This window comes from Nycticebus coucang, chromosome 9 (genome assembly GCF_027406575.1).
Source record: "Nycticebus coucang isolate mNycCou1 chromosome 9, mNycCou1.pri, whole genome shotgun sequence".
Classification (NCBI taxonomy): domain Eukaryota; kingdom Metazoa; phylum Chordata; class Mammalia; order Primates; family Lorisidae; genus Nycticebus; species Nycticebus coucang.
The window spans coordinates 134,861,802-134,874,360 of record NC_069788.1 but is presented as its reverse complement, the minus strand read 5'-3'; the positions used below and the strand labels follow the sequence as shown (position 1 = coordinate 134,874,360).

General features: G+C 35.6%; 1 protein-coding gene across 1 annotated transcript in view; it reads right to left on the bottom strand.

The window, feature by feature from the left end:
* LOC128594814 (ankyrin repeat domain-containing protein 26-like) overlaps positions 1-12,559 on the bottom strand; it is a 119,150-nt gene that overhangs the window by 15,939 nt on the left and 90,652 nt on the right. Inside the window, exon 10 of the mRNA XM_053603665.1 lies at positions 5,173-5,339. Coding sequence (XP_053459640.1) covers positions 5,173-5,339 — 167 coding nt within the window. The remainder of the gene's footprint in view (positions 1-5,172; positions 5,340-12,559) is intronic.

Here is a 12,559-nt window from a genome sequence, read left to right as displayed (position 1 = left end):
TTTACATTTCTCTGATGATCAGGGAAGATGAGCATTTTTCAGATATTTCTTAGCCATTTGTCTGTCTTTGTCAGAGAAGGTTCTGTTTGTATCTCTTGCCCCGAGGTAGATGAGATTGTTTACTCTTTTTCTTTCGATTAACTTGAGTTCTCTGTAGATTCTAGTTATCAGTCCTTTGTCAGATTCATGCCCTGGCAAATATCTTTTACCATTCTGAAGATTATCTTCTTGCTTTCCTTGTTGTGTCCTTAGTGATGCAGAAGATTTTCAGCTTAATTAAGTCCATTTGTTAATTTTTGTTGTTGTTATGATGGGCCCTAAAGTCTTTGTCATAAAATTTTTCCCTAGCTCAACATCATCAAGAGTTTCCCCCTACATTTTCTTCTAAGATCTTTATCATTTTGTGTCTTAGATTGAAGTCTCTTATCTATCTTGAGCCAATTTTTATAAGGGGTGAAATGTGTGGGGCAAGTTTCAGTCTTTTCATGTGGTTATGTAGTTTTCCCAGCACCATTTTTTGAAAATTAGTTATTTTCCACACTGTATATTTTTTTTTGTTTTATCAAAGATCAGATGGCAAGAGGAGATTGGTTTGATCTCTTGGTTTTAAATTCGGTTCCATATGTCTATGTCTCTATTTGTGTGCCAATGCCATGGTGTTTTGTTTATGGCAGATTTGTAATATAGCCCAAAGTCTATTAGGGTGATGCCTCTGACTTTGTTTTTATTACTAAGAATAGCCTTAGCTATATTGCTTGTTTTTTGGTTCCATAAAAAATGAAGTACTATTTTTTCCAGTTGTTCAAAATATGTCAGTATTTTAATCCCCATTGCCTCAAATTTGTAGATTACTTTGTGTAGAATAGGCATTTTGGCAATGTTGATTCTTCCCAGCAAAGAGCATGGTATGTTCTGCAATTTGTTAGTATCTTCTGCAATTTCTTTTCGTAGGGTTTCATAATCCTTTGTGCAAAGATAGTTCACCTCTTTTGTTAGGTATATTCTTAAATATTTAATTTTCTTTGAAGATACTCTGAAGGGAATTATGTCCTTGATTTGCTTCTCAATCAAGAGAAGCTGAACTTAGTTGTTACTGGCATATACAAGGCTACTGATCTTTGGAAATTGATTTTATACCCTGAGACATTTCTGTATTTCCTGATAACTTCCAGGAGTGTTTGGTTGAGTCTCCAGGTTTTCTAAATATAACAGTATATCAGCAGGAAAGAGGGAGAGTTGGACCTCCTCTGCTCCCATTGGGATGTCATTTATTTCTTTCTATTGCCTGATTGTATTGGCTAGAATTTCTAGAACTCTGTTGAGTAATAGTGGTGAGAGTGTGCATCCTTGTCCGGTTCCAATTCTCTTGGAAAAGCATTCAATTTTACACCATTCTGCATGATGTTAGCTGTGGACATATGTCTTCAATCATCTTAAGAAATATACCAAATATGCCTATATTTTAAATGTTCTTGTTAGTAAAGAATTCTGAATTTTAACAAATGCTTTTTCTGCCTCTATTGAGAGCATCATTTAGACTTCGTTTTTATGGATAGGATGTATTACATTTATGAATTTACATATGTTAAAACAACCTGCATCCCTTGGATGCAATCTACTTGATTGTGATGCATACTTTTTTTGAAATGAGTAGCTGTAATCTATTAGCTAAGATTTTATGGAGTATTTTTCCATCTATATTCATTAGTTAAATTGGTCTGAAGTTCTCCTTGTTTGTTAAGTCCCTTCCTGGTTTTGGAATCAAAACAAAAGTGATATTTGCTTTATAGAATGTGTTTGGGAAGGCTCCAGCCTTGTCAATGTTTTGAAATAGGTTCTTCAGTATAGATAGGAGCTCATCTTTGAAGGTGTGATAGAATTCTGTTGTGAAGTCATCTGTTCCTGGGCTTTTGTTGTTGTTGGTGTTAGAAGCTTTGTTATTGTTTCTGCACTCTCAGCATTTGATATCTGCCTTTTCAGGAGATCTATTTCTTCCTGGTTAAATCTAGGAAGATGGCATGATTGCAGCTATTGGTCCATTTCCTCCACATTGCCAAATTTCTAGACATAATTTCTTGTAGTAGACTGAAACTCGACCAATACCTTTCACCCCTTATAATAATTGACTTAAGATGGATAAAAGATTTAAATCTAAGACATGAAATGATAAGAATCTTAGAAGAAAGTGTGGGAAAAGTTCTTGATGATGTTGGACTCGGGAAAGATGTTATGACAAAGACCTCAGTAGCAATCACAACAACAAGTAAAATGAACAAATGGGACTTAATTAAGCTGAATAAACTTCTGTCCAGCTAAGGACACAACAGGTAAAGCAAATAGACAACCTTTAGAATGGTTTTACACATGTTACGAATCTGATAAAGGTTTGATAATTAGAATCTACAGAGAACTCAAATTAAATCAATATCAATAGAGTAAAAAAATTCCATCTACTACTGGTCAAGTGATATGAACAGAACCTTCTCTGAGGAAACCGATGAGTGGCTAATAAACATATGAAAAAAATACTCATCTTCCCTGATCAATAGAGAAACGCGAATCAAAACCGCCCTAGACATCATCCAACTCCAGTGAGAATAGCCCACATCACAAAGTCCCAACGTTGTTGATGTTGGTAATGGGGAACACTTTACACCCTAGCAGGAACTGCAAACTAATGCAAACTTTTTGGATAAAAATATGGAGAATCTTCAGAGAACTCAAATCGGAACTTTTATTTGATCCTCGAATCACTTTAATAGAGATATAACTACTCAGAAGAAAAAAAAATATTTTTTAATAAAGACATTTTCACTAGATTGTTTACTGCAGCTCAGTTTACATTTGCCAAGATTTTGAAACAACCTGAATGCCCATCAACTCAGAAATGGATCCAGAAACTGTGGTATGTGTACACCATACTTCTCAGTCATTTTAAAAACAGAGAGTTTACATCTTTGATATTAACCTGGATGGAGGTGAAATGCATTCTTCAGTAAAGCATCAGAAAATAGAAACACAAATATCCAACATACTCAATAGTAGTACAAAGCCAGTAGACAATCTAATACATGTCCACATAAGAGAAAATCTCATTTCAGTTCAAGTTGGGAGGAAGGGGAACAAGGGAAGGGGCAAAAGAAGGTTGGAGGGAGATTGGTGTGCTCCTACTTAATAGGCAGAATGTAAGGGTACATGGAACACCTCTTGAATCCGGGACACAACTACAAGAGGGACTCTACCTAACTAATGAAAATAATGTAATCTAATTGTTTATACCCTCACATTAACATGAAATTAAAAAAAAAGAAACAGGAAAAGAAAAGACCTGATTATCATTTTGTCCATGTATATAAATAAAGACCGAAGAATGACTGAAATTTCAAGGGAAGTATGTATTGTGTGATAAAAATCATCCAAATTTAGGATATTTTATACTCATTCACTATACAAAGTAAATATTTATGTTAAAATTTTGAATTCCATAATGGAAATAAAAGGGGAAAAATTGCAAAAACAATCTTACTGTATAAATAATGTAACATGAGATCTGTTGAATAATGTGATGTGGTTCATATTGAAATGCATAATCTTTTAAAAGAAGACTTGCTGCATTAGTAGTACTGGGTTTTACCACAAGTGTCAGTAAATTAACACGTGAGCCAAGCTCAGCCCACTGCCTGCTTTTGTCAGCAAAGTTTTATTGGATCACAGGCATGCCGGTTCCTTCATTTTCTATGACAGATTTTGGACTATAACAAAATCCATATGGCTCACAAAGTCTAAAACATATTTACTCTCTGGCTTTTTTTTTTATTTATTTTTTTTTGTAGAGACAGAGTCTCACTGTACCGCCCTCGGGTAGAGTGCTGTGGCGTCACACGGCTCACAGCAACCTCTAACTCTTGGGCTTACGCGATTCTCTTGCCTCAGCCTCCCGAGTAGCTGGGACTACAGGCGCGCACCACAACGCCCGGCGATTTTCCTGTTGCAGTTTGGCGGGGGCTTGGTCTGAACCCGCCACCCTCAGCATATGGGGCTGGCGCCCCACTCACTGAGCCACAGGCGCCACCTACCTACTCTCTGGCTTTTTAAAGGAAAATTTGGCCAAGACTAATTTTATTAGATTAAACGACCTCTGATGTAATCATTTTTACACTTTATTGAAATGTATATATGGAAAACGAGTGCCAATGTGCAATCATTTGCTGATATTCAGACTAATTTGAGGTTCCAATAGTTGAGCACTCATGTATTGAGAACAAAACCAAAAATATAATAACCTCCAACCTTCTTGGTTATAAGCTAGAATTCCAACAACATGTAGCTGCCTTTTGCAACCAGGCAGATATTTAAGCAATTCTATCAAAATTTGGTTATATGTATCACTAAACTAAATACTTTAAGCATACTTTCATTGGGAAATGATTAGTATACTACAGATTCACCTCATTTTAGATTAGTATACTACAGATTCACCTCATTAGTATACTACAGATTCACCTCATTTTAGAAAATAATTGCATGCAACATTACTTTATGGGTGTGGTGTTTAAGTATTTCCTTACTGACACGTATTTACACTATATCCAACTTTTGATTATGACAATGTTATAATAAACTTCTGTGATACACATATATGATAACATAGTTATATAAAAGTTCTTAACATACATAATTAGTACTATGTATTTTAACATAGGTTATATATATATTAGATACAAACATATTGGTTTATTTTATGTATATATCATAGATAACAAATGTTCTTAACATGTTTGTGTGTTTACATGGGTCATATTTTCCTGTAGGATCTAGCTGCAGAACTGGACCTCTTAGATTCAATGAATGACATATTTGAAATTTGATGCCCATTGCTAAATTACCTGTCAACGTGAATTTACCAGTTTATCAACAAATAGTGCATGACAATAAATTTTCTACACATTTCTCAGCACTGCTTTTGTTAAACAAAAATATCAGCATGACTGAAAACAATGATCTCCCATTGTTTGTAAATTGTTGTAAATTTGCATTGTTCTAATAGCAGGCAAAGGCTGAAAATCCTTAGGTTAAGTATACAACTTGTTAATTGTGAATGTTAGTCCAAATTAAAATTAGTTTTCTTGTACAGTAATAATTATCTACTATGAAACACTGCTACAGGCTCACCTGTCCCACTTTTCATTCTCCTTCCTAGAAAACTGCTGATTGTAGGTTTCTCCAGCCTTTCTTTTTTGAGTAAATCCATCATCATCACTGTCATCAGTTGCAATATCACAGAGGTATTTAGATACTTCTATCTCATTAGCTTCACACTTCTTCCTTTGTTTTTTAACCTTGATGAAAAGTTTAATAGAAGGGATAATTGTTACTACTTTAGTCCTTAAAAAGAATTTTTTTGTTTTGATTGATTTTATCACTTTACTTTGTTATGATTAGAGCCAGCAAAATATTTTGTTATTACTTTAATTTTAGCATTACATTTGAGTATTATCACATAATTGTGAGATATAATTATAACTTTGTTATTTAAATTGTTTGGAGAATCTGCTTTATATCACTTTGAGTGAGTCAAACAGAATTTTTCAAAATTTCAAAAAGGGCCATCCTTAACTTTGTCATTCCCTTTTCCTGTTGGTATTGAATGAATTTTCACCCCATTTGACTGTCAGAAATTGAGAAATAAAAAGACAAAAGACGCCACTTTCTATCCTTTCATTTATTTCTTTATATACTTATTTATCTAAAAGTATTATGGGGGTACAAATAGTTTGTTGACGTAGATTGCTTTTGTAATGTTTCAGTCATCGATAGAAGTATGTCTTTCACCCAGAGAGTGTTCACTGTACCTGTTAGATAGGTTTCTGCTTCCCCTCCCCCGTCACCCCCTTCTTCATTTCTATTGAGGTTTACTTCACATGTGTGCCCATCAATTTAATTCCATTTTAGTAGTAAGTACATGTGATATTCATGTTTTCATTCTTTAGATACTTCACTGAGGATAATCGTCCCTAGTTCTAATGGTCCCTAGTTATATCCAGATTGTTGCAAAAGACATTAAGTCATTCTTTGACGCTTAGTATTCTATGGAATACATGAACCATGTTTTATTAATCTACTCATGAATTGATGCGCATTTTGGTTGATTCCCCATCTTTGTAATTGTGAATTGTGTTGCAATGAACACTTGAGTACGGGTATTTTTTGATAAAATGACTTCTTTTACAAATTTGGAGGCATCACATTACCACCTTCAAACTATACTACAAGTATAAAGTAACCAAGACAACACGGTTTTGACACAAAAATGGAGACACAGGCTGATTAAACAAGACAAAATACCCATATACAAAACCATCCACATATAGCCACCTGATCTTTGACAAAGCAGGCAACAACATATGTTGGGGTATCTCTCCCTTTCAATAAAAGGTGCCAGTAATATTGTATTTGTATAGCCATATGCAGAAGAATAAAATAGGATCCATACTTCTCACCACTCAAAAAATTAATATAAGATGAATCTTATTTGATCATAATGTATGATTTTTTTTCTTTTTTTATTAAGTCTTTTGTACATAGATCATAAACACATTAATGCCATTTTCAGTGTGTTGATTACTTATACAAATTGGGAGTGCTTACACATCATATTAATCAACGTAGCTTTCACCTCATTTACCCAATTATATTATAAGGACATTTGTGGTCTACACATGATAGATCCAACTTGTACTTGCATGGGTGCTCCATAGGTGTGGTCCTCCTTCTATCCCCTACTATCCCTCCCACTGCCTCCCTTCTCCTTTCCCTCCCCTTCCCTCCTTCATCCTAGGCTAAAGTTGTGTTTCAATTTTCATATGCAAGTGTCAGTGATTATAAATTGGTTTCACAGTAGTACTGAGTATATTGTATACTTTTATTTTCATTCCTGAGATACTTTACTAAGAAGAATATTTTCCAGCTCCATCCATGTAAACATAAAAGAGGTAAAGTCTCCATTTTTTTTACTGCTGCATAGTACTCCATGGTATACATATACCACAATATATTAATCCATTCGTGGGTCCATGAGCACCTGGGCTTCTTCTATGAGTTGGCAATTATGAATTGAGCTGCAATGAAAAATCTGGTGCAAATATCTTTATTGCCAAATGATTTTTGGTCCTTTGGATATACACCTAGAAGAAGAATTGCAGGATCAAACGCTAGGTCTACATTTAGATCCCTGAGTGTTCTCCAAACTTCCTTCCAAAAGGAACATAATAGTTTGCATTCCCACCAGCAGTGCAGAAGTCTTCCCTTTTCTCCACATCCACGCCAACATCTGTTGTTTTGGGATTTTGTGATGTGGGCTACTCTTACTGGAGTTAGGTGGTATGTTAGAGTAGTTTTGATTTGAATTTCCCTAATGATTAAAGATGATGAGCATTTTTTTCATGTATCTGTAGGCCATGCATCTGTCTTCTTCAGAGAAGCTTCTGTTCATGTTTCTTGCCCACAATGAAATGGGATCACTTGTTTTTTGCTTAGTAAGAAGTTTGAATGGATTCTCTGTGGATTCTGGTTCTTAGACCTTTGTCAGTAGTATAACTTGCAAAAACCCTCTCCCGGGCGGCGCCTGTGGCTCAGTGAGTAGGGCGCCAGCCCCATATGCCGAGGGTGGTGGGTTCAAACCCAGCCCCGGCCAAACTGAAACCAAAAAATAGCCGGGCGTTGTGGCGGGCGCCTGTAGTCCCAGCTGCTCTGGAGGCTGAGGCAAGAGAATCGCGTAAGCCCAAGAGTTAGAGGTTGCTGTGAGCCGTGTGACGCCACGGCACTCTACCCGAGGGCGGTACAGTGAGACTCTGTCTCTACAAAAAAAAAAAAACAACCCTCTCCCATTCTGAAGGCTGTCTATTTGCTTTACTTAGTGTGTTCTTGGCAGTGCAGAAGCATTTGATTTGATCAGATCCCAGTAATGTATTTTTGATGGTGCTTCAATTGCCTGGGGTGTCTTCCTCATGAAGTATTCTCCCAGGCCAAGTTTTTCAAGCATTTCCCTTGAACTTTCTGTAAGAATATTAATAATTTCATGTTTTAATTATGAGTCTTTAAACCAGTAAGAGTCAATTTTGTTAAAGGAGAAAGGTGTGGATCCAGTTTCAGTCTTCTACAAGTTTCCAGCCAATTCATCCAGCACCATTTATTGAATAAGGAATCTTTCCCAAAATTTATATTTTTAATATGCTTATTGAAAATCAAATGACAATAAATGTCTGGGTTTACCTCTTTTCTTTTCCCCTTTTATTTATTTATTTATTTTTTATTGTTAAATCATAACTGTGTACATTAGTGCAATCAAGGGGTACACTATGCTGGTTTCATATACAATCTGAAATATTCTCATCTAACTGTTCAACGTAGCCTTCATGGCATTTTATGGTTATTGTATATAGACATTTGTATTCTACCTTTAGTAAGTTTCACCTGTTCCCATTCTGAGATGCACCGTAGGTGTGGCCCCACCCATTACCCTGCCTCCACCATAATCACCCCCCTCCCTTCCCCTTCCTTGGTCCTTTCCTCATAGTCTTGTGCTTTAGTTGGGTTATAGCCTTCATGTGAAAGCTATAATTTAGTTTCATAGTAGGGCTGAGTACACATCTACTTCTCTATTTTTGTACCAGTACCATGTTGCTTTAACCACTATCAATTTATAGTATAGTTTGAAGTCTGGAAGCATGATACCTCCCAATTTGTTTTTATTTCTGAGTTATGTCTTGGCTATTTGAGTTTTTTTTCTGTTTCCGTATAAAACAAAGCACTAATTTTTCCAGGTCTTTAAAATATGACAGAGGTGCTTTAATAGAGATTGCGTTAAATCTGTAGATTGCTTTAGGTAGTATAGACATTTTAACAACATTGATTCTTCCCATCCATGAGCATGATACATTTTTCGATTTGTTAACATCTTCAGCTATTTCTTTTCTCAGAGTTTCATAGTTTTCTTTATAGAGATATTTCACATCCTTAGTTGGATACACTCCCAGATATTTCATCTTCTTTGGGACTATTGTAAAGGGAATGAAGTCCTTGATTTTTTTTCCCTGTGACTATTGTTGGTATATATAAAGGCTACAGATTTATGAGTGTTAATTTAGTATCCTGAGACCTTACTATATGCCTTGATCACTTCTAGGAGTTTTGTCGTTGATTCTCTTGGATTTTTCAGATATATAATCATATCGTCTGTGAAGAGTGACAATTTGATCTCCTCTGGTCCTATTTGGATCCCTTGATTGTCTTCTCTAGCCTGATTGCGGTGGCTAAAACTTCCATTACAATGTTAAAAAGCAGTGGAGACAGTAGGCACCCTTGCCTGGTTCCTGATCTGAGTGGAAATGATTTCAATTTTACACCATTAACTATGATATTGGCTGTGGGTTTGCAGCAGATGGCCCCTATCAGTTAAGAAATGTTACTTCTATACTTATTTTCTTTCTTTTTTTATTGTTAAATCATAGCTGTGTACATTTGTGCAATCAAGGGTTACAATGTGCTGGTATCATATACAATCTAAATTATTTTCATCAAATTGTTCAACGTAGCCTTCATGGCATTTTCTTAGTTATTGTATGTAGACATTTGTATTCTGCATTTAGTAGGTTTTGCCTGTACCCATTATAATATGTACCGTAGGTGTGGCCCCACCCATTAACCTCCCTCACCCTGAATTCCCCTCTCTCTTCCTCGCCTATGGCCCATTCCCCAAATTCTTGTGCTACAGTTGGGTTATAGCCTGCATATGAAAACTATAAATTACCTTCACAGTAAGGCTGAGCACATTGGATACTTTTTCTTCCATTCTTGAGATACTTTGCTAAGAAGAATATGTTCCAGCTCTATCCATGTGAGCATGGAAGAGATAAAGTCTCCATCTTTCTTTAAGGCTGTATAATATTCCATGGTATAAATGTACCACAATTTGCTAGTCCATTCATGGGTCGATGGGCACTTGGGCTTCTTCCATAGCTTGGCAATTATGAATTGGGCTGCAATAAATATTCTGGTACAGATGTCTTTTTTGTATTGTGATTTTGGGTCTTCTGGTATTTACCTAATTAAGGAATTATAGGATTGAATGGCACCTCTATTTTTAGGTCTCTAAGTGTCTTCCAAACATCCTTCCAAAAGAAACATATTAGTGTGCATTCCCCCCAGCAGTGCAGAAGTGTGCACTTTTCTCCACATCCATGCCAACATCTCTGGTTTGGGGATTTTGTTATGTGGGCTACTCTTACTGGAGTTAGGTGATATCTCAAAGTAGTTTTGAGTTGCATTTCTCTGATGATTAAGGATGATGAGCATTTTTTCATGTGTCTGTAGTCCATGCGCCTGTCTTCCTTAGAGAAGTTTCTCTTCCATTCCTTTGCCCACAGTGAGAAACTGGCTGGCGATCTGTAGTAGACTGAAATTGGATCCACAACTTTCACCATTAAGTAAGATAGACTCTCACTGGGTAAAAATCTTTAAACTTAAGACATGAAACTATAAAAATACTGAAAGAAAGAGCAGGGAAAGCTCTTGAAGGGATCGGCCTTGGTGAATATTTAATGAGGAGGACTCCCCAGGCAATTGAAGCAGTATCAAAAATACACTACTGGAACCTGATCAAACTGAAAACCTTCTGCACAGCCAAGAACATAGTTAAGTATAGCAAGCAGACATCCCTCAAAACGGGAGAAAATATTTGCAGGTTAAACCTTTGACCAATGTTTAATAACCAGAATCCACAGAGAACTCAAACGTATTAGCAAGAATAGTTGTCTATTTTTTGAGACTTTGGAAAAAAGAAAAAGAAGTTAACTGATGACCCCATACTGACCCTCAAAGTCAAAGCATTCTATGATAGACATACTCTTATCTAACAATATGAATGTTACTTTTTTTTGCATTCTTATTATTATTGCTCAATATTTTCTGGCAGCAATAATCTGATCTCTTCTATGAATGTTTTTATCTTTGCTTGTTCTTGATGACATTTTTGTTTGTAGTGCTTATTTTAATCAATGCCATTGTTTTTAAATTTTAAGTCTTCTTAATTTTGTGCAGGCAAAATTGGAAAGCAAATAAACACATTTATTTGTATGGAGAAAATAAAAGAATTAATGGAGTTGATAGAAAGGGAATTTAAAATATGGATGATAAAGACACTAAAAGGAATGGGCAAGAACATGGAAAGAAAGAACCAAAACTCTGATGATTGATATGTAGAACATAGAAAGGATAAGGTGGAGATTAAGGAAATGAAGGAAACAATCAGGGAATGTAAACCTGCAGTGAAAAATATCAAAAATAGGGTAGACTATGTAGAAAAAAGAAGCTCAGAGCTACAGGATAAAGTTTTTACTTAACCCAGAGAGTTGATGAGCAGAAAAGAAGAGAAAGAAAGCATAACATGCGCTTAGAAAACTACAATACTCCATGAAGTATTCAAATATATGAATAGGGATTCCTAAAGGGGAAGAAGATTGCCCCAAAGGAATGGAAGCCATTCAGGAGACTATCATAAAGGAAAACTTCCCAAGTTTCACTAAAGACCCCCACACACCCCTTTCAGATGCATATCAAACCCTGGGTAATTTCAATGCTAACAGAGCCTCTCCAAGACACATTGTAATGAACCTGTCTGAAGTCAAGATGAAAAAAATTCTTCAAGCAGCCAGTAGTAAGCATCAATTGATCAAATTAGAATTCCAAGCAGTAACCCAAAAGATGTCTCAAGAATTCAGTCAATTCTATACCTATTTTCTTAAGTGTTCTGATCAAGAGAGGATGCTGGGTATTGTCTAAAGCTTTTTCTGCATCAATTGAATCATATGGTCTTTGATTTTTAATTTGTCTATGTGATGTATTGTATTTATGAATTTATGTATACTGGACCATCCTTGGGACCCTGGGATGAAACACACCTGGTTGTGGTGTATAATGTGTTTGATGTGTTATTGGATTGTTTCCTAGGATCTTATTGAATAGTTTTGCATCAATATTCATTAGAGATATTGGTCTCTAATTTTCTTTTCTTGTTGGGTCTTTTTCTGGTTTAGATATAAGCATGATATTCACTTCATAGAATATATTGAGAAGTATTCCTTCTTTTAGTATGTTTTGGAAAAGATTAAGTAATATAGGTACTAGTTCCTCCTTAAAGGTTTGGTAGAATTCTGATGTGAAGCCATCTGGTCCTGGGCTGTTCTTTTGGGGGAGATTTCTTATACTTGATGCTATTTCAGAGCTTGTTATAGGCTTGTTCAACATTTCCACTTCTTTCTGGCTAAGTCTAGGAGGGTGGCATGTTTCCAAGTATTGATCTCTTTCCTTCAGATTTTCATACTTCTGAGAGTAGAGTTTTATGTACTATTCATTAAGGATTTGTTGGATTTCTGAGGAGTCTGTTGTTATTTGGCCTTTATCTTTTCTGATTGATGAATAGGGGATTCTACTCTTCTACTTCTTGTTAGGTTAGCCAAAGGTTTATCTATTTTATTGACCTTTTCAAAAAACAACTCTTTGA